At 37.9% G+C, this 23,606-nt stretch overlaps 1 protein-coding gene across 6 annotated transcripts in view; it reads left to right on the forward strand.

The window, feature by feature from the left end:
• Nucleotides 1–23,606, forward strand: part of NOL4 (nucleolar protein 4) — a 190,158-nt gene that overhangs the window by 86,544 nt on the left and 80,008 nt on the right. For 5 of the 6 annotated variants that reach the window (XM_064654042.1, XM_064654057.1, XM_064654048.1 and 2 more), the window contains exon 6: nucleotides 22,648–22,931. In XM_064654042.1, coding sequence (XP_064510112.1) covers nucleotides 22,648–22,931 — 284 coding nt within the window. Of the gene's footprint in view, nucleotides 1–3,476; nucleotides 3,588–22,647; nucleotides 22,932–23,606 lie in introns of those variants that run through there. The other variant, XM_064654082.1, reaches the window with a different exon arrangement.

A 23,606-nucleotide genomic window follows, 5' to 3' on the forward strand; every position in this document is an offset into this window, starting at 1 on the left:
AGGGCTTGGCATTTAGCACTGTTTAATCTCGAATAGTTCTTAAAAAGAAGATTGATATTTGCTTTCATCCACTGATTTTAAAGGACTCTGTGAACAACTCTATACAGAAACTATATAATAAAAATGAGAATTCAATTATGATTTCACAGTTAAGCATAGTAAAGAAAAATACAGGAAATCAAAACAGAAACCTTCACTTTCTCATGTCAACCTTTCATGTTGTTTTATGATATAGTTTTATTTTCCTGTCTTTTCTCTTGTTTACTTTCAATGTGAAATCCTCAGACTCCTCATTTGTGTCCAAAGCTGTGAATTCATGCAGAAACATAGGACAGGATGTGTCTTCTGAGCTCCCATGTCTTGTCTTTAAACTGTGGGTATCCTGTTGAGAGAAAAAGGGCCTGTTGTGTATTCACCTCTCATCCCCTTCCAAGCAAGAGGGTAAACAAAGGACAAAATTCAGACTCCAACCTTGATAAAGGTAGATTCTACTTTCAAAGAAGGTAGGACAGACCTATGAGAGCAGTGGGGGCAGTTTCTGCTAAGGACCTAGAGCTGGTTACTCTACTCAAGCCTCAGAAGTGTGCTGCTTTGCTCATGGTGTGTTACACATACGTGTTGTTCCTTAGTTAGAGTAGACTGCTTAAATATACATCCTCAGCTTTCATTTTATCTTATCCCCTGTTCTGGCATGCTCAACCTGGGTGCACTAAAACAGTTGCCTTTGCCTGGGTATACCAAGGGATATATGTATGTATTAGGAACACCTGTGAACTCTTGGATGTTCCAGGAGATTTCCAGACTTTGCTCATTTAAAGTGCTTTTGTTTCTTCACATGTGTGTGTGAGAGGATGTGTTCCTGTTGAGAGGGTGATTTGGGTATTAATCTGAAATAAAACCCAAGAAGTTTTTGCCAGAAATAAGAAGGTCAGGGTTAGTTTGGACCCATTTTAGTAACTGGGTGCTACTTCTTTAGGGTGCTGGCAGTGGAATCCATTCCCTATTCAACAACTAAAGGAACACAGTACTTATGTTTTGCCTTTGGCTGAAAGACTGAATTTCCAGAAACACAGGATGTAATATTATTAAATGGAATTTCTGCACATTAGCATTATGAAATGGATGTTTGCATTCTAAGGGCAGTATTTACTGATTTCTACAGTCATAGTTTGTGAAATACAAAAAAAGTAAACAGAGCTTTGCTTTCATTAACCATAATAGTGGTTTAGCTATTTTCGCAACATTAATCTTGCTGTTAACTGTTCTCTTTACATTGTGAGGAGACAGCATATGACAGGAAAAATCTGTAACATCATTCAACTTCTGATTATATGCCCTTTTTCCTCAGAACCAATTTGCATACCTACAAATATCAGTATTTCCCACTGGAATTGAAGGTGTAAAATATTGTCTTTCAAGCTGAAAATTATTTGGGCAAAGATTTTTCAGTATTTGGGAATTCTGTCTGAGTGATTTCAAAAGCAAAGCCATATGTCGCTTACATGATCTGGCATTTCTCCAGTTGGATAGAACTTGAGTGGAAAAGTAGAGGAAAAAAAAGTAAAACCTAATGCTAATTAGATGATAATAAATACAGGTGCTATACTGTGTGGTGTAATTCATCTTCATAGCAAGCTGTGGGAGAGTCAGAGCCAGCGGATTCTGAGGGATACTGTTTAGTGCATATATTTTCCAAACACATGCTAAAATCCAAGTTAAGGTAAAATTTTAAAGGGTTGTGTAACACTGAATACTTTTCAAGATTGCAGAGGTGCAATATTGCGTAGGCATGGAAAATAAATTGTATGCTTTTTTTTTGGTTGGGTTTTGTCTGGAAGCTTCTCACTGTAAATGCAATTAGTATGGTACTAGGATACAAACAGTGATTTGATAATAATTTGGGGATCCTGACCTGGGCTTCCAAATGCCCCCATCCCCCTAGATTTCCCCAAAATTTCCTTACCCATTCCAGGCAGCAAGTTGCCTCCCCAAGAAGATACCTTCCCTCTCCAGCCAAAGCCTTATTCCTGGCCTTATGTGGTTTGCCAAGACTAAGTTAGTTGGGACTAACCTGCCAACCGTCCTGTATAACCTGCTGTGGAGGGAAAGCTGCTATTATACGTCTGCCCACTATTTTGTCCACCCCCACCTCCCCTGCGTATAGGAGTTCTGGCTAAATGCAATCCCTGGGCTCCTTCTCTTTCATGTGTCAGAGACCGTCACAGAGGTTCTTTGCTTTTAAAATTTCTGAAGAGGAAAATGGATTCAGATGGTGTAGATTTGGCTCATCTGCAGCTCTTTCAGTACTCACATAGGTCAAGCCTTTACAGTTGCTGAGGGGACTGTAGCCTGTCAGTGTTGAGTGTGCAGCATGTAACACACATTATATGCTTGAGAGCGAAGGCACAAAGGAGGGTGGAATCTGTCCTGTGTAAATGTATGGTTAAAAAAAAGATTTCAGCCTGGCCTTACATTTTTGGTTACTGTGTCTTCAATGTGAAAGCTCACTGAGACACGCTTGTTTCTCAAATAATAGGAGAAGACACAGTCATGCTCAAACCTCCAGGAATTTACCACAGTAATATGTGGTGTGTTTTCTAAGAGAAATTAAAACACAAAGAAAAACCCTTTACATGAAAATTTGATTGAGCAATTAAAAACGTGTAAATAATTGAAATGCAGGCACTGTAAAAGCTTTCTATTGCTCTTGTTGAGAAAAAAAATCTTTAACACATAGGATTCAAACATTATTCTGGGGCAGAAAATAGCTGATATTTACAGTATAGATTACTCAATTTTCTTTTGCCTGATGAACAGGGCTCCCAAAGCTTATTGTGGTTGTGCTGTTTGTATAAGACACGTGGCTGCTGTGATTTGCTTTTCTTGGTGCCCCATCCCCCATCAGCAGAACCCTTTGAGCTCCAAACACAGATGTTACACTGTGCTCTTTGTGTGCATGTGTGTGTATGAGCATGTGTGTGTAAGGGCACAAAAACATGGCTAATATGCTGGAAAACCAAAACTGGAGTGCAAGACTCGGCTTGTGACTTTCCTTATTAGAGTAAGACGTTAGTGTGGACTAAGTATAAGACTACTGTGTATGAACGAGTAGTGGTTTAAAAGCAGCCACGCTTAAATCAGCAATTTAATGTAAGCAGGAATGGCAGTTTCATTAAATAATGCTATGATCTCTCAACCATATTCTTAAATAGTAATCTCCCCATAGCAAAATACATAGCTAATCAACCTCCTAGCCTGTCAGTAAACTTGCAGGGGAATTAAATCCTGGAGGAAGGAGCCCATAGCCCTGGAGGAAGGCTGAGTGCATGTTTCACTGTCGTCTTTTCAGCTCATCTCAGTGGTCCCACTGCTAGAATGTGCTCTGTTGTCATGGCAACCCCATCTCCTGCTTCCTACAGGAAAGATTAGCTCGTACTGTGCACTGGAGAGAATTTAGGGGAAGTCAAGCTAATCCCTGGGTGCACTGCAAGAGAAAGGTTGGACCTCGCCTGAGGGATGCTGTATCTGCAATGATAGAATTGGCCTGCCACAGACACTGGTATTTAAGTTGAAGAGCAGAATTCACAGTAAGTGTCAGATCCTCCAGAGAGGAATATTAAATGAGGTTTTCTAAGTCCTGGTGAAGACTGTCCCATGCCAACAGTGGAATGACAGCAGGAGGCTGTGTGTGGAATACCAATATGTTTCACCTGTTCAGGTGGTATTTCAAATATAGGTTCAAAGCCTCAGTTCCCTGGAAACTAGGTGATAAAATTTTAAAACATCATTGTGAGATGCGCACCTAGAAAACTGAAGTGTGTCTCACTTGGTGCATAAAGCTGAACAAGTGATGATGAGCATGGCTTACAAATTGTGTATGCACTGTGTGGTGTGCTTAGGAATTCCTGAGTGCTGCAAAATAAGCGGGAAAGCGTGAGGAAACCGGTCTGTGTGTGCTGTGCAAACTCAACTGCAAACTCAACTTTTCATGCTGAACTATGAAAGTAAGCATGAAAATTTACAATTCCTGATTAATTTTTTTTTTCATCATATAAAAACCCAAACAGAGAAAACATGAGCTTTTTAAAGGTATAGTCATAATATGAGTTTTTCTTTGAGGAAAAAACTCATTTTAATGTAGCTGAATTAAGGTAGTGTGTGACATGATGCAGCATGTGAAGTGTTTGTTTTCTTGCTGGTAGAGTTGGACAGAGGGTATTCTAGCTATTCCATTTCTGGTTATTTTAATATTCTACCTTTCTTTGATATGATCCTGCATTTCACTTAAAGAGATGCTCAAGACTCCCAGCTTTAAACTAGACTGTTTGCAGTAAGATTTTAACTGTCTGCTTTTTGTTACTGTCAGCTTTTCTTAAACTTATTTTTCTAGCAGAGTTTATATGTTCAGCCTATGTATTTTTTAAATTTTTCATATGCATGCTTTTTCTGTTTTTGGTAAAAAAATAACTTTATAATTATTTAATTATTGTTTACTATATAGCATTGTTCTCTAACTTAATTCTGTTATGCATATATGTGTTTTACATGTATAAAATGTATGCATGCTTGTGTGTTTCTGCACTACATATGTGCATATACAAATACAGACAATATATGCATATACGTTTGCAGTCTTTGTTTTGATGAGGCCCGTTAGTGATTCATGATAATATAACACCAAGGATGTTAAAGAGCTGTTTTCAACTTGCAGGATAGGTATTTTTCTCCTATCTGAAATACTTATTATTGAAAAATCCTAATAAACATACTCAATCTGCTTAAAGAAACAGCATATGTTTTATTTCTCTGTGTGTCTATAGAGTTAAAAGGGGAAGCATCTTCACTGATAGTGATGAAAGAACACTGTGTTGCCTTTCTAGAGATCTGGGTCTATGGAATGTGTAGTGAAGGGACAGTTGTTTTTTTTCTCCTCCCTTCTAGGACAGCTCAGAAAGAGTCACTCATGAGCTCCAGATTGGTTAGTGTAAGAGCAGTCTTCCCTTAAAACTTCCTTTTTTGGGCTGGTTTACCAAATAGTAAGAGCATTGATAATCAAAGACACTGTCTGTCTCCTTTGTAGTTAAAAAACTCAGTAGCCAGTGTATGTCTGTTATGGAAGACTGTAGAAACAAAGGCTTTGGAAGCTTAAAGCCATTATTTAGGCTGGCCCTTGAATCTGTGGTAGACATATGGATGACAGGGATTCCACAGAAGTGCCAAGCAAAGTGAGGATCAGGGTAAGAGAAAATTCATCAAATAAATGCTTTTAATTAGAAAGAGCACTATGAAATTATTGCTGGATATCTGTCAAATTAAATTACTGATTCAAAAGTCCCTTCTGTGATAAAAATCGACTAAGAAAGATTTGGCAGAGGTTTTATTGTATATTTTCACCACCTCTGTGAGGATGTAGTTTTACATTTTAATACGGCTGCTTACAGCTTTTAAAATAATTGAGATTGTTAAATGCGCAAATTTTCTACCTTGCGCGTCCTTTTATTAAATTAATTAACCGATAAATTGGATTTTTTTTTATCTCAAGGCCATGATTTTTTTTCCATTTATTTTTCTCCAGCATTTAATTTGTATTAAATGGAATAATGTTGACTGCTGAAACGTTACGTCAACTTATTTTTTCTTCTACAAAGTGTGTGATTTTAGGAAACTGGTCCAAATTTTATTAGAACTGAGTTTTCACAAAGGTACTTGAATTCTTTATCTACACATGTAGACAAGTTTAAGCACCAACTGTAAACAGGAATAACTGCCTGTGAGGAAGCGCAGTTCCAAGCATGCATCCAAACCCATAACCTGTCTGCATTCTCTCTCCAGGGAAAGGGTGTGGACACTCCATGTGGTAGTGGCACTGTGTTACACACAGGCAGGTACAATTGGCAGAGACTGCCCACACTCAGGAGTGCAGACCACCAAACTTGAGGAAATTCCTGTATAAACTCTGTGTCGGTTAAATAAACTGGAAGTCCTTGAGTTACCAGAAACTAAAAAGCAGAGATGACTCTGCTTGGTGTATACAAAAAAGTCGGAGTTCCTAAACTCTTAAAAATAATAGAAATAGCAGATTCTGCCAGGGTTTCTGTTCAGCACTCTCCTGTTCTGAGAGCTGTTGGCTTCCCCACAGCAGGGGGTGAGTTTCTACACAGGCTTTTCTCTTAATTCCTTTTCTGGCCAGCATTCCCACTCCCAATAGGTATTACACTCCTCCAGAACTGCCTTCTTCCTGTATCCCTGTGTTAAGGGTGTCTGCTGATTAGATGTTGAGCTGGCTAACATAATGCTCTCTGATGTGTCTTTTCCATGCATAAAAATAGGATAATTTATTGTATATACTTATTCACCAAATCAAGGTTTTGGATTATGACACCAATCAGGAAAATATTGTCAATAGTGTGTTGTTCTCTTACCTTGAAACATTTCTCATGATTGCAAAAACAGCCCCTAAAACTTGTACAACACGGCTTGGAGACTGCCTACAGTCTCCCTTTGGAATTCATGGCTAGCAATTTGTCCCTCTTTCATTCACATTCTCATTCAGGGAAAAATAGGTAAGATGTTCAACACTTTCCAGATGGTACACTGTACCTGTTACACTGCACCTCACAGAACCTGGCTGTCTTTTAGCATCCTCAAATAGAAAGTCACAAACTCTACTCTGTCCCAACAGGGATCTTGCTGATGATATTCTCATTAAATCAATAACAGAAATCATACTTTTATACTATATGTAAACTTTACACACAATGTGTGTATCTCTCCGTATCAGAGATTTATCCTGCACATTATAGTAAGAAAAGAGTAATAGTGATGGTATTTTTTCTTGGTTGCAAAGCATCTTGTTTTCTGAGGCGCCTCTGCCTCTTTATTTCCTTTAAAATGTACATATATATATATATGTATATATATATATATATATAAAATGTTTCCAAAGAGACTACAAATGGTCAATTTGATGGTAGCAGAAGTGGACCTCAAGTGTATCTTCAGTTGAAACAGGAAGTTTAAATCTATTGAAATTTTTTATGTCTTTACATATGAGCTCAAATATTTTGATTAATATTTTTATTTTAGACACATCTGCAAGGTTTTAAAATATCTTTGAGTTGACATTTTGCCCTAATTTGAAAGAGTGATAGCCATCTGCATGGGAATATTTTGATTATTTTAAACCTTCTTTATCTTCCTCTGCTCCTAAAAATAAAACTCTGAAACCACTAATTGTATGCAAATTGCATGAATTTAATGGAATAAATTATTTCCCAGGCTGCACATGCTGGCTTTTGTTGACTCTAGTGAGATTGAGTTCATGTGCATCCAAAGGTAGATTTCAACCCTGTGTATGATGTTCTTCCGGCCAGCTCTGTAGCAGTTAATTAAAATGTGCTTTCTTAGTGCTGTGCTGCTGGCTTTGTGGCTTACTGTGTAATAAGTTCTTTATATTAGCTGAGGAGCTAAGCAAAACAACAATGTTCATTTTTAACAGGGCCAAACACAAAGGCCGGACACGAACCAAGATTTCCTGGGCAAGTTCTGTGTTTCTAGCGGTAGTTGAGATACTATGTGCTGTCTGGCTGGCAGCTCTAATATTGAAAGGAGTGAATGAGTGCAGTTGTTCTTGTTGCAGCTCCATTATTCTAGTTTTGTGTGCTGTCAGCCATAGCAATCGGAGTATTTTTGGTCTTCTCCAGAGGTTGTTTGTGAGGTCATGACAGCAGGTGGCTATAAGGAGGATGAGAGATGCACATACATCCTCCAGGGCAATGCTGTGTTTTTTCTAGATTCCAAATATCAGGATATCAAATGTTAATAATACCAATAATATCAAAATTGCAATTACAGTAGAGTTATACAAAGGGAATCCAGGGTTTCTGTTGTTATGTTGCCAGAAGAGTCCATCGGAAGTTTTACAGGGGATAGGAGAATGAATGTGAGCTCAAGATATGAGTGATCAATCTTTTCACATGTAGTGCATTTTATTTTATCATTGCGAATTCATTCTTGACAATAGATTAGTTATTGTATCCTGGTGTGGACCCCTTTAATGGTCTGTCTTTAGGTGAATAATTGGTCATTTTGAATTTGTCATTTCGAATTTGTCATTTCTCTAGTTGTTATGATTGAAATTTTCTGAAACATGCTGAGGAGAAGTCAAGTGCTGTGTATGTGGGTTAATGGCAGCAGCAGCAGCATTTCTGATTGCATCTGTGATTTGCGATTCTGTTCAGCCAGCAGTAAACCAAATGGGATCTGATCAAAACCGTGTTTTGGATATTGAAGTCCAAGAGCAAAAGTGCTGTGATGTTCACTAATATCCTTCCATTCTTCTCTTTGCTACTACATAAACTACTGAAGATTGCTTTCAATGGCTCCTATTGTGGTTATCACGTGATGCATTAACAGTTACCAGTTCTTTTACTGTCTGCAAATGCACTGTCAGCATATGTCCACTTCTGATGCAAAAGCTCAGCCTCTGCTCCCTGTATTTTATCTTAATTTCCTGCATCACAAGCTGAGGTGTTGAGTTTGGCAGGGACTCCTAGGGTAGGAATCTGCAGAAACTGCAGATTTCAAAGCTGAAGTTAAAAAGAAGTGCTTTTTGGGAAAACAACGGCTTGAGAATTGGCTGATGACATCTATGTAAAACGGTCTCCACATCAATGATTTCTGGTGATTTTCACCACATTATTTAACTGATTTTGCCCTTTGTTGAAAATATTTCAAAGTAGAGCTATCCCAGGTGTTCTTCAACAGAAGAAGATAATGCTGAAATTATATCAGTTCTGAGAAAATGTCCATCTTCAAAGGCTTCTTGAGTGAGCTTAAAAGATTTTGGACCAAAATGTCAAAGGCTTCCTAGAGTATTTTTCCTAGGGTAACACTGGGAGGCAAGAACGGGAGCTTGAAAATCTGTATTTATCTGTTTGCGTAAAGGGGAATGCCAAGAATATCTTTGAGACATTGCAGACTTTTCTAAAGAAGATGATAGCCTTAGACTACCTTCTAAATGGGCAATAAAAAAAGGGTTTTTCTTTTAGAAAGACTGTGCTTTGGTTCATCCAAAATGTTTTTATTCATGTGTTGGAGACTCAAAGATGGTAACCATTTCTTTGCTTAGACAGCTGAAATTTCTTTGGGTACCTGAACTGACATATATAGCTTGAGCAATCCGTTTGTGTCAATATTTTTCTGTATTCTGAAGCCTGTCACACTCACTTAAGCAGGGGTAGTAAAACCATGCTTTCCGCAGATTCTTTTATAATTTTTGGAGCAATTTAATATCTAGCTTTGAAGTTTCTGTTGATTCCTACATGCAGAATAAGGAACAGTTTCAGAATATGTCATACCTGGAGCACCAGGTGCCATCAGCAACAAATTTTCCCAATCAAATTTGTGTTTGAAATGCAATTAATAGATTTCATTGCAGTGTGTTTACCACTGACAGCTCCCCTTTGGTTGTTTTTTTGTTGTTGTTGTATTGGTTGCATTATTTCTTCCGATTGCAGTAATTTGCAATTGCAGAAAAGGAAAAACCTGCTGGTGTTCTGTGAAAGAGAACACACTGGGCATTTCATGCTGTTGAGTGTTGGTCTTATTGTTTGCTTTTACATTGGATATGAAAGATGACAGCACCGCAAGCTTGTAATAGTTATTAGAAATAACATTCTATTCATGATCAGGATTGAAATAGTGTGTTTCATCATGTGTAACTTTTCTTCTTGATCCAATGGTAAAAACTTTCCACCCGGAAGAAATAATGTTAACCTATTCTCAAAACCATATTCTGCTTCAAAAAATTTTAACCTAAGCTTCTGGAAAACACGGTTTGCTTAGAACTGCTTTGTAATTATTATTTAGGAAGCAAGGTGACCAGTTTATGAAGGTGATCTTAAGAATTGCAAAGTAATGATCTGGGATTTGAAAGAACCTCCTGGGATTCTGCTGTTTTTATGGACATTTACAGTTTATTGAAGCAGGAGAAAGATTATTAGCAAGTGTTTTTCTTTCTTGTCAGATTTTTTTTTTTTTTGCAAGCACTATATTTTCTAAGTTTTTTGGAAGCTTGGGAAAAGGTTTGCTGTACAGCTGTTCGTCACAGATCTGTTTCTGTTTCTAATGTGCATTTCAATTAGATTAAAGTGGCTATACAATGATGATCCTTTCAAAATACAAAGCCTATCATGGGCCAAATAATCTTATTTACAGATTGTAAAGGGAAAACAAATTATATACCTGATTTTGCAATAACATTGTCTTTACTTCTATATTTAAAATAACACCAAACATTTCTGTGAGTGCTCTGCGCTGGGCTTCCCCTTCCTCCCCAAGCTATCTTTGCAACAGAGAACATCATTTGTGGACAGAACGTAGATTTAAAACACTTAGTTTACTAGGAGCAGCCTGCTGGTTTCCTCATAGAGATCTGTTGAGCCAGCTCAACAAATGGTCAATTTTTTACAATTTCATGCTGCCCTTCATTCTCAAGTCAGTCCCATGTGATAAGGAGGCCAAGTAGGTATTACAGTTGGTCACTTTGGTAAGGTTTTATTCTTTCCCTTTCTAGTTTTCTGATTGTGCTGGTTTAAGAGTTAACCAGCAGGGGAAATGAACTCAACTCAAAGGAGAGATTATAAGTCAGAATAACGATTTATTAAAATAATACAGTAAGTACAATCATACAAACAAAGAATTGGTCTTAACCCACAAAACCCAAATGTATAACCCAGTACCCTGGGGCATGAAGAAAGTGGTGTTCCTTGGGCCCCGCTTGAGTCCAAAGTAAAGGGAGAGGGGAAGAACCTGCTGGTGGGAGAGCTGTTGCAGTCTGGTCAAAGTGGTGATTGCAGTCCAGTGGTGGTCTAAGTCTGGTTGAGAGCGATGAGCTGCAGTCTTCCTCTGGATCCCACGAGTGGTTCCAAAAATGTTCCAAGACTCCAAGATTATGTATCCTCCAGTTCAGGCAGGAATGCTCAGTACTTCCCTCAGGGCGGGGAGTTCCACAAAGGGTGTGAGGACAAGAGCATCCTCCTATCTCACAGGCCTCTTAACACCTAGTTTATAGCCTGAGGAGTCAGGCTCTATGGGCAGAGGGTGTGAATAGTCTATTGACAACAGTTTCTGGGAAATGGCATGGAAGGCTATAGAATACACAGTTTTGGGTTACACCCATACCATGATGAACTGGTCTCAGCTGTCCTAACTAGAACACTGATCATTAACAACAATCTGTACATAATTAGTAGGTGGAATTTTAGTGAGAATAGGACTGATTCACTGTGATTAACATTTAAATTTTCATTGGTAATGGTACCTTATCAATAGTGTAAAGCACAGTAAAAGCACATGCAGCAATTACTCTGTGTGTGGACCGTCCCATTGCTGAATTCTGCTGGGCTACCAGAAACCCTTAAGTAAATTAGAATAATGGACCAGTTATTTTATTTCTTAAGAAATCTCTCCAGTCTGCAAAGAACTGCGGAACAGTTCATGTATTCTCTCTGAAGGCTGGTATTCTGTTTGCTCTACTTTCTGGCCTTGTTGAGTAATCTGGTTTTAAGACTAGCTCTCAGTGATGTTTCAGCAAGGGCAAAGTGATTGCCTTTGATGAGAAGAAAATTTTTGAAAGTTCCTACATTAATATTAAGTTCAAGAACCTGTAGTGTTTCTGTTGGCATTAGCTTCTCAGAAGGGAACTGTAAAATTATAGTCTTCATGCAAAAATTTTCCAGCTCAAATAGTTTTCAAGTTTTAATCTTCCATTTACACTCTTGTTCATTGCACCCTCTCATACTTGCTCTGTTTCCCACCCAAGTGCAGCCCACTGCATTGCAGTGGGAGGGAAAGTTTGAAACAGGGGAGGCATTGCTTAGTCGGATGGCTTGGCAGTGAAAATTTCAAGTCCACAGCTCTAGTGAGGAATAGCAGTAAATATGCCAGAACTATCTATCAGATCCTTTGGATTTTAAGAAGTTTCTGGGCACTGAATCGTGTTTACTTGGTTTGCCAGGGATACTGTGACAACAGAGCATCTAACAGAATCATTCTTTTTTTGTCTTCAGATACCCCTTACTCTAGTTCATTTTTAGCCAATGTGTGACCAAATGCTCAGCTATATTTTGGGAATTGTAAAAAAAATTACTGACTTTGATAAAAGAACATGGTTGAGTTTTTTTTTTTTTTTTTCCCTTGAAAATAATTTCTGAAAAGGAAAGAGAATTTTTGAACTTTGCCAGTCAGATTGGAAGTCAACATGTCTATCTGTAGGATTATAAGGCAGTTGGGATTTAAAAGTGGTGACTTTAGGAAAGGCAGAAGAGACATTCCTGTAGTATTAATACCTTATAGAAAGTCTGCTGTGTTCTGTGGCACCCAATTGGTGTAAAATTCCTCAATCATGGACGTTTGTAGATAGAGTGTGCAAATCTGCCATTTTTCAGCCCAAGTTATATTACATGTTTCAGGATTCCGCTGAGTTGGGCCATTTTTCAGTAGATAAAAGCATTAACTGTTGTAAACTTCCAAGCAGATTTTAATGCCTTGGGTATGATAATGCCTATACATCTCTCTTGGCAGTTTTGGCATTCACTGCGTTAGAGAAATTTTTCAGACTGATCAAAGGGACTTCAATTATCAGCATTGCTGATTTCTGCCTTGTAATTACAGTCAACATGCTAGAGACACTCCCAATATGCGTGTGCCCTTTACCTCAATGGCAATACTTTTGTGTTCAGGTAAAGGTTTCTTAGCATTGCTGAATCTTTAGCATTCTTTTTCTGGTGTTTGGGCTGGCGCTTAAGCATTGTACATGCTGAATATTTTTAACTTACAGTGAAAAATATAATAGGAGAGCATAATGGATAGAACACTCAAAAATGGTTGCTTGCCAGATGGAGGAAGCCCAAGTTTGTTATGAAGTGGTGGCCTATGTGACCAGAATAGTGTTTTCCCTCAAGCAGTGAGCAGACCACTTGCTGTAGTTACCCACGGCATGCTCAAAGCAGGAAACAGTAATGCACATGCTGCCGTGGACATTCATAAGCATTTTTAAGTGGCAGAATAAAAAGCAAACTGAATTGAAAAGGGACATGTAATTTATATGCCTTGAACATGCTTATTTTTCCAAGTTTTTAATAGCAGCTTTCCAAGCTCTGGAATTCCTTGAATTTCTAAATTTACAGTTTATCTGTAGCAGAATCCTATACTTGACTCACAGGGACTCTGTCTCAGCAAAACATTAATTACATTGCATTCACTAAATAGGGAAACAGCAACCCTTATGGAGTCTGACAATTGGATATTTACTGTTCTGACTTCTCAGATTCACTAACATCTAGTTTCCTAATGTATTGAGGAAGTTTCAGTTAACTGTTGATAATGCTAGAACTACATAGAAATACAAAGGCTGTAAGTTCCTACTTCCTATTCTACGTACTTATCTTCTAGTTCTTCCCAATTAAATGTTTATTACCTATTTTTAAACTGAATTTCAGTATGTGAATATTAGAGGCACTTATTTTACTCTCTGCTGAGGTAGGAAATTTTTCTGAAAGCCTATATGGTAAAGTTAGTGGAGATAACTGATTGGAAAGGATGCGACAGAATTGTTCCAAAGTGAAAAACAATTTTTTTGCTAAAAACCAATTAATTTTACCACCATTATAAAATGAAAACTAGAAAAAAAAATAAAAACTGTAGGAAATGTTTTCATTTCTAGTTTTGAAGAATTTTTGTGTCCTAGCTTTTAGCATGCAGTTGTGAGTAACACTAAAATTGCTTTAAAGTAAGTAATAAAAGTCTTTAAATCATACTTTTCTGTGTAAAAAAAAATCAATAAAATTATATTGTAAGTTTGAAATCCTAACTGTAGAGCTACAAAACAGTTGATGAATCTAATGAATCTGAACTATTTGTAGAAATATTGTTACTGAGAGTTATGCTGTCAACTCAGTTAAACTATCTTTATTATTAGAGAGGTGACCAAAATGTTGGGCTGACAGGGCATTTTGATTTAAGTTGCTCTTTGCTTTATGCAGCTAAATAGCAGCTGGTAACTACTGAGATTATGTGTACATTACAAATATAAAATAAGGAATACTTGAAACACTTCTTCAGAATGGTTCTAAAATAAAACTTAAAATACAATATCAGCATCTGTTGAACTTCAACAGAACTCTTGCTTTTCATACGCTTGGGCATGTATAGCTACATTTTCCCAATTCTCTCTCTCTTTTTTTTTCAATTTTTCCTTATTTCTACTCCACTGTAGTGATCTAGTGACAGGTAAAATATTAACAGACATATGAATTTTTCATATTTCAAGAGGAAACTTCTGTTCAGTACTCTGCTAGGAATGTAGCATTCAGGCAAATCCAGCAATTTGTACTGTAAAGTTTGGGGCCCCAAGTCAGAGTGTGGTTTAAATGTTGCTAAGGACATATGCACCTCAAAGCAGCCATTTCTATTTGTTCTTATGGCCTCTTCCCCCTTTCTCTCCCAGTTTTACTCATGGAGGGAGTATAATGAGCCTTTCCATAGCCTTGCTGCCCTCATGGAAGAGTAGGCACCAATTTGCTGAGGGGATGCAAAGCTGTCAAGCTATTACTTATCTTGCTTGTGCTCAGGGCTTCACTTTTCTGGAAAGAAATACAGACTGATATCAGTGAGTGAACAACACACTGAAACTGGTGGGCTGCATTTTAGACTTTACAGGGCTTTACTAAAAATTCCAGATTTTGGGACATCCAATCTGCAGAGAATTTCTTCTGATGGTTTCAATTTGATCTTTCTTTTGTCTTCTGGCAGATCCTGATGAAGTAAAATTAGATATTGCACATATGCACTATGTCCAAATAGCAGATAAATTTAACAGTAAGTTTCCTTTCAGCCCCATTTGGGTTGAAGTTTAGGCACAAACACGCACTTATATATTACTCTGTCTGTTGCTGGCACAGCACTGGAGTCTTCTTGCTGCTAGGAATGGCAGCAGCTGCTGCTACCTGCAGCAGCCTTTAGCTATGGCAGCATAAACCTCTTCCATGATGGGCAAGGAGGAGGAGGGTGTAAGATATCCTAGGTTACATCTTTTTACTTTAAGGGAAAGGCTTCATATTTCTGCTTTTCATAATATATTGCAGACTCAAATGTCTTTGTTGCTGATAAGTTCTGTACATCTTCAGAATTTTGGTGATTCTCAGAAGTAAGAGTTAGTCTGTCCCGAGCCCTATTTGCCTGCCTGTGTTCCAGCCTTCCTCAGTTCCTAGCTTCTTATCAATAAACTGCTCTGACATCCGGAGTCCTCTTCAGGATGAGCATAAGGCAATACCTCTAGCATCACTCATATGTTATCAAACTGAGAAGTTTTTCCTGGAGTGCTTGCCCAGAGAGGGAGCTCTAAGCCACATTCTCAGTGCCAGATGATATTTTGCCTGTCAAATATGATCCTATACACGGCATAAAAACTTTTAGCAGAATTGCAGGTTTTCTATATTAACAGTTGCTTGACAGAGCCTTTGTTACAAAATGTGCCCTAAAGGTTTCTCCAGTGTAAGGGCAAAACTAGGGATTTTTCTCCCCAGAGACCTTAAGGGCTATGTGTTTTGAAGTGTATATGCCAAAGAACAAGTACAAACTAGATGCACAGTGATAATAAGATGACTGTGCACCCAGTGAGCTTTCCAATTGATTATTTACATGTGCAGTATCCTCCCAATACACATTCTGCTTCATCTCCTTGCTATCTATATGCGAGGACAGGAGCTCTGCAGGCAAAGTAGTCATGCAAATCACTCATGAAGCTTTATAAATGAGCCCTTCTATAACACTGTGACTGAGAGGGCAGTATTATTTTTCTGATAGTTGCTGATGTCATGGAGTGGCAATTGTTCACTGCTCTGTTATTTAACACTGTAATTGAATAGAATATGGAGCAACTGCAGTCTCACTGTGAATGTAGGGACTGAGCTCTGTGCACTTCACCCTGTTCTATCCCCTGCCTACCTCTTCATTCCTGTTCCTTATTTCCTTGCCACCCTACTGACATTTTAGTGGAAACAGAAATAGTGGCAGTAACTTTTTGGAGCAGAGAAGGTTGCTTGGGTTTTACACAGGTTCAAATAAAGACTGAATTTTTGGAAATCAAAAAATCTTTTGAGTGTTGGTGTGCTACTAGAAACCACACGCTGGTCAAAAAGACCTTGAATTTAGAATTATTAAGGGCTCAGCAATCCATGGGAGGAAGAATTGTATATGCTTGGCTTGTTTTTTTCCCTGAACATCTTCTAATAGTTACTGCAGGAGACAGGACAAAGTGCATTTTTTATCTGGCCAACTATGACCATTCTTATGCTTTATGAAATGAAGAATAAAAGAGCATCTGAAATCACCTTTGTACCTCCATTAATTCAACCCCTGTATGGAAGGGAATGAAGATAATGAATAGACAGAGTTGATTTTGGCTGGCTTTTAAGTTATTTATTGAACGTTTTTTCGAAACATGACTTGTGATGTAAATGAAGCATAACCAAATACATAACTGTGACAAATTGGTATTAAATGGTCCTTGTGAAAAGTGCTGTGAGTGAGAAGTGTCTTTACCTGTCATCAGTATATTTAGAAAAATCTCAATAATTATTTTATACTACGGAAATTTCTGTGACTCAGCACTGTACACCACCTTTTGCCTGATTCATGGTGTAGCTTTCCCCAAACTGCCTGCTGTTGGATGCCATTGGTAGAGTGTTTTTTTCAATAGCTCCTGTTGGGAAGGTTTGCCTTGGTTTTGTACATTATGGAAGGAATGTAACTAACTTAGTTTAAAATGGTTGCTTGTGTAACATATTATTTACATTAAAGTTGTATTTTAACATATGGAGAATAAAACACGTGCAATATTGAAGCCAAAGTTTAAGAAGGACAGCATAGTTCTGATATGGAACCTGTCACTCTGGTCTGCACTACTGTCTCTTGCAAGTGATTCTCTTCAAATGAATCAGATTGCTCAGGGTATAAAGTGGTGTTTGGCAAGGTCTGGCCTGATGGTGTCCAGCCCAACAAGATTAAAGCAAACTTCAGCATACAGGGTTTTGGTAGACAATCTTTCAGAGTGGGTGTTATGACAGCCTGCATTTGCACAGCAAGAAGTTTCAGTCTCACTCATCCTACTCAGCTCATTTGCTTCCAATCTCCTTTTAGAAAGAACAGTTACCCATCTTGCTGCTCTCAGAGATGCTCTGTCAACAGGTAGCCCACTCAAAGAGTTCATTTAACCTGAATGCATGCTGCCTTGGAGTCTGCAGGCATCATTGTCTGTTTGGGCTGTGTACGGGGTCCTCTCATATCTCCAATCTTTAGAGTAGAACAAAGTGGCCCCAACAAATGCCTTGTTCATTTGGTGTGATTAATTATTACCAGGAATGGTTTTGACTTGTAGGACACCCTCATATAATCAGACTATTTCAAAAGAGCCACAAGTGGTGTAAGGTTAATTGCCTTTCCCTTGTTTTCTGTCTGCTTCCTAAGTGAGCTCTCTGCCCTTTCAGTGGATCTGAGGTTCCATGTGGCCATATGGTTGCAGGCCTGGGACCATTACTGCTGTTAGAGCTGAAGCCCAGTGCTTTGGATTGCTCACTAGTAAAATGTGTTTCAGGTAGCTGAAATCTCAGCTGTATAAACTGTTAAAGCATACTCTAAATATTAATTGCATTCTCACACGGGAGTTGAGAGAGGGTGAGGATTTATTCAGAGATTTGTCTTTTAACTCCTCCCTGACTTAGCTGCAAGGAATATGAAAAGTCTGGGTGATTTAGAGTAAAAAATTGGTACCTAAGAGATCCTTTAAAACATCTGGACATTTTTCTCTCAAGGAGATCAATGAGAGTATATATATGTACCTTGGTTTGCTATTCACAGTACTTCAATGACACTTATATTAGAGTTCAGATCTTAAATTTGTGCTCTCAGAAAAGTGGTATTTGATAAACTTGTTATTCCAGCCATCTTTGGTGCTCACTTCAACTTTAAGAAAGCACTTCTATTGAGCACTGCATTGAGCATTTGACATATCTTGTCTGAAGACAGTTCTTTCTGAGTAGAACAACTGGATGTTAACCTGTAACAGAAGAATCTCTAATTCTAGCAATGTATGTTGTTTACCCATTCATAAATCTGGATATTGTTTGAAAGGAAAATATATTCCTATAAATTAAGACCTAGTTTCCTGCTCTAAATCAGAGTTTCCTTAAAATACCAACTGCCACTGATTTTTGATGGAGATTTAGGCCATGATAATGTGAATGTCTGTGGCAGATAACTGAAGTGAAGGATGCAATAGTTCTGAGAATCAAAATTCATATTCAGAGCATCTGTTTGCTTGAGCTTTCTTTGGCGTTGTCTTTTCTTCCACCATTTCCAATTTTCCTTCAAAAGCAGGGAGAAAACTAACACAGTGATGATTGCAATGAGCCTGGAAGGTTCACAGCAGGAATACAGACTTCTCATGTGTTCAAAAACAAAGCTGGTGTCACTTTGTATCTTGCTGGTCTCTGTGGGATCTAAAAGGAGGAGCTGGAAGCTGTAATGCAATGTGATGATTAAGAAACTAACTTTGAAGTAGAAAAGTTACTGCAGTTCTTGTTTTGAGAATTAGAATCATAGAACCATAGAATGGTTTGAGTTGGAGGGGGCCTTAAAGACCATCTAATTCCTACTCTCCTGTCATGAGCAGGGAGACCTTCCACTAAGCCAGGTTGCCCAAGGCATATCCAACCTGCTCTTGAACCCTTCCAGGAATGGGGCATCCACAACTTCTCAGGGCAACTTGTTTCAGTATCTCATCGCCCTCAGTAAAGAATTTCTTCCGAATATCTAATTTAACCCTGCCTCTCAGTTTAAAGCCATTACCCCTTGTCCTATCAATTACCTTTAACACAGAGAGTACTTGGACTGAAAGTATCCAAAGGGTGTTGGTCAGAGCAGATGATCAGTGTGGAGCAGTGTGCAAGTGGGAAAAAGAGATGTAAGAAATACCGGTCCATGAGTGAGAAGTCTCTGCCTAAGCCTGGAGACTGTTCTATACTTCAGCAAGAAGGTGGCTGCTGTCTGATTCAGCAGTCTGTTCTTGGAGTATTTTTTCTGAGAGGTGATGCTTTTTAGTCCCTGGAAGAGGATCTCTGCATAGGTGAGGCAAGCCCCGTCTAGCTATATTTCTGAAGTGAAACACATATTTTGCAGTCAGACTTGCCCTTTTCAGTCTTAAGTAACAAAACCAGTTGTAGATGTGTTTCCAGTCTTTCAGCATCCTGGGATAAGGGCTTGAAAGCTGCACATTTACTAAAGATGTGTCCTGCCCTGAGTGAGCAACAGCATTTGATGAGGGCATCATTTGCAGTCATGGCTGGTGACTGGCAGTGGGGACGAAGAGCTTCCTGCAGGAGGGGAGCCGTGCAGTGAGTCCATGGCTGCTTCCCCATGTGCACTGGGAGGGGGTGGACCTCATCTCGGCCCAGCAGTCAGGAGGTGTTTGGGCTGTGACTGCCTGTATCCAAAGGTGAACATGTCTTTCCTCTCCTGGGCCAGACCCTCCTGACTTTTTCCTGAGCAACTCTTGCTTTGAAGTAGCCTTATTCTTGGCAAAAATAGACGGCTGCCCAGGGATGAGGAATATACTAAACCTTGTAATCTAGTTACCTTGGTAACATCTGTGAGAAACTATTAGTGCTCCACCACTTTTTGTTTTTCCTTCATCTCTTTTATGGAAATACGTATTTCTCTTTACTTGGCAAACTCATGATTTATACCATACCCATGGTAGCCATTTTCCTTAGCATTAACCCAACAAACAACAGTTCCCATTTCTAACAAGCCAGGTTATATGACTGTAAAAACAAGTATTTGACTGTATAGTAGAAACTGAGATTTACCATCAAGTAACTAAGTTTTGCTAAGACAAGACAAAATCTTGTAAATACTTTTTTATTGTTTCAGAGTATTATAATGCTTGATTGCATTTACTTAGCATAGGAATCTTTTCAATGGTCATGTTTTAGAACAAAGATTTTTTTCTTCTGCATTGTAACCTTCTCACACGTGTAAGCTTTAGTTGTCAACCATTTGTCATAAAGGGGAAAAAAAGAAATAAAATAATTATTGCTTATGATTACAAGGTAAAACTAACAGCTGTGCTTGAGAATTGGCTGTTCCTGGATCTAGCTCTAAGCACAGCTCTCATCATTTCCATTTAGCTGTCTGTGTCCTGGTAGTGACTCTGCACTGCATGAGCGGGGACACTTGAGTGCCAGCACACAGAAGTTCCCTAGGGATCAGACTTGTGTGGTGCAGAGTAGGCAGTGCCCCCATCTTTTAGGTGGTTCTTTGCATCCTCTGATTACTCATTTGTTTCTCTCTTTGCTCCCAACAGTAGGGAATTTTCTGAGCCCTTCAAAGGGAAGAGCATCCCTCACTCTGTGACCAATTCAGTAATTGATTTAATTAATTTGAAACTAACTATCCGTTGTTAAACTGATAATCAAGAAGCCAATTATTTGTTAACAGTCCTAAATAGAAATCAGCAGTAATCAGTGTTTTCTCTTAAAGAAATCTGGATTTTTTTTCTGATACCTCAGAGCTTTTAAAATGTATTGCAAATATGGCTATTTTCTTTAAAAAAATAACACCCCCATATTGGAATTTCATTTTCTCTTTTGTAATAGTAAAACTGCATATTTATTTCTGAAACTCTATTTAGAATTTTAACCTTTTTTATTGGTTATGCTCTTTAAGACATAAGTCTCAGGGCATGATAGAAGGTTTATCAAGGATAAATTCTGCTACTTTATTCACTTGCATAGCTGAAATCCCCAAGCAGCATTGCTCTGTTGCAAGTTTGGTTGGTGTACACATTTAAAAGTATTATTCTAGGAATGTTATGTAATGTATTTTATAGTATATATATTTGTATTTGTAGGAAATCATATAAAAGTGGTTCATACCAAAGCATACCTTTTTTTTTCTCTAGCCATTAATTATAAAGCATTTTATAGAACAACAAAAATGTTCCTTAAATAAAAGCATTTAAATTATGATTCTTATTATGGATTTTTATGAAACTAGATTTTTTTACGGGTTTAAAAAACAAAGAAATTTTAAAAAATATGTTCATAATATATGCCCAGTCCTGTATACTTTGTGACATAAAAGTTTTGGATGAGTACAGCAAGCAAGGAACTGATGTATCATGTCTTGTCTATGACTTTCTAAGTATTTAATTGAATTAGATCACTCCCCATTTATACAGTATTTTATTCCCTTTTAAAAATCTGATCTGAGTGCAGTGAATAGTTGTTTTTTACTGTAATAATGGTAGTGAGTCAACAGTTTGATTATTCATGTAGTTTAAGTATGAGTATTTCTGAGCTCATCCATTAAAGAACGTGTCCTGATTTATTTTTTTTTTAAGTACCACATGTGTATAAACATGTTTACTTCTTTTCCATGGAAGTTGTTTAGAAGGGCCCAAAGCAGATGGTATATTAAGGTGCTAAAATATTAAGGTCCATCTCATCCTGTATCTCCAGTTTCAATCTGAACATATTCCTGACTACTAACTCTCCAGTTTTGTTTCCAGCTTCACTGTCTGCAAAAAGCATAGGCTTGTAGAGCCCTAGGCAGGTGTAGCACCATTAGCAAAACCATGTGAGTTGCCAGAAACCAGGTGCTTTGAAGAACAAGAAGTAAGCAAATTGAGCGCCTAATTCTGCTGCCTTTTAACCCTCTGAAGGATGAATTGTTTTCCTACATAGACTGTTGGTGAAAAGATTGCTTAGATGTAAAGAGTAGTAGCACAGGTAGCAAATTCGAATGCTGACAACAGGATACACAAACCCATAAGTATGTGAAGACACATACTAATCATACAATTCATCTGAAAAGTCTTGGGGGTAACAACAACACATCCAGAATTTTTGGATGTAGCTTTCAGATTTATAATCTAATCCACTATTGATCAGTATTTTTACATATATTATAACACACAATGAATTAACTAAGTGAATGGGCACGTGAACAAAATGAAGAGAGGATCTTTGTTTCTGGAGTCCACTCTTCCTGCATATCTTTACTGCCAGCAGTGAATATATCAGATGTGTTTAAGTTTTGGCTGTGCAAGAGGATGTTTATGGATGCGACGTGCTGTTCTGCACACTTAAAACCTGAGAACTAGATTCTCTCTGAGTACCATGTGCACCTCTGCTGATTTTGTAAATGTGCAATGCTACAGTGATGAGCATGGTATAAGAATCTGAAATAAGAAATAGACATATGGACAGACAGATTGATTAAGGCAGATTTTGTCACTTTGTGCCTAAAAATCATTTGTGATACTTATCTTTTTTGTACACAGTGATACTAAGGTGTCAGCCCAGATAATTTCCCTTAACTTAGTAATATTTCATGGATTTACTTAAAGCTTTTACTTGCAAATATGGAGAAGTGTGTGTGCACATTTTGCAAAAATGTACTGGTGTTAGTGAATATAAACCACTTTCATTCTATTTTGAAAAAAATTGTGAAGATATAAATTATGTTTGAACTGGACAGAGATGATTATGTGGCATGTGACTGAAAATATATATTTTTTAATAGATGATTCAGCCGCAGAGAGTTTTAATGGCAATGAGACCGTGGGACACAGTTCCAATGCTTCAGGGGGAACACACTGCAGGGAGATGGCAGAAACCAACAGTAATGGCAAAACAAATCTGGAGCAGGATGAGCAGCCTCTGAACCTGAGTGACAGTCCCCTCTCTGCTCAGCTGACTTCAGAATACAGACTAGATGATCACAGCAGTAATGGAAAGAACAAATACAAGACTCTCCTAATTTCTGACCTCAAGATGGAACGGGAGGCAAGAGAAAATGGAAGCAAGGTAAGATGCTTCCACATGCTCCAGATATGAAGTGTGTAGTTTAGAAAAGGAAAAGATTTGTGAGGCCAAACTAAAGGTTATTCCCACATAAGCACTTAATGTTTGTTGGATCATTACTTAAATGCTATATATAGGTATGTATGCTCTGTTACACGTATATTATGCATATATACATTAAGTGTACGTGGATGTACATGGGTGAATAAATATGTATAGGCATGTATATTGTGCTGACACACAGACAAAAAATGGTGCAGTTCTCCATCAGACATGAATTTTATCAATTCATTTATTGAGAAGTGTCTACTTACCCATTTGAAATATATATATATAGAAATATGTATATAATGTGATACATATATATATGTATAAATACTGAGATACATATATGTATGTATATTTATAGATGGCCATCTCATCACATGTATTATGTATCTGTAGAATTGTCGTGGTTTAGCCCCAGCCAGCAACTAAGTACCTTGCAGCTGCTTACTCACTCCCCTCCCCACTCTGCTGGGGTGGCAGGGAGAATTGAAAAAAGGTAAAACCTATGGGCTGAGATAAGAACAGTGCAATAATTGAAATAAAATAAAGTATAATGCTACGACTAATAACTGTAATGAAAAAGAAGATAACAAAATGAGAAAGAGGAATAAAATCCAAGAAACACAAGTG

This window comes from Pseudopipra pipra, chromosome 1 (genome assembly GCF_036250125.1).
Source record: "Pseudopipra pipra isolate bDixPip1 chromosome 1, bDixPip1.hap1, whole genome shotgun sequence".
Taxonomy (NCBI): domain Eukaryota; kingdom Metazoa; phylum Chordata; class Aves; order Passeriformes; family Pipridae; genus Pseudopipra; species Pseudopipra pipra.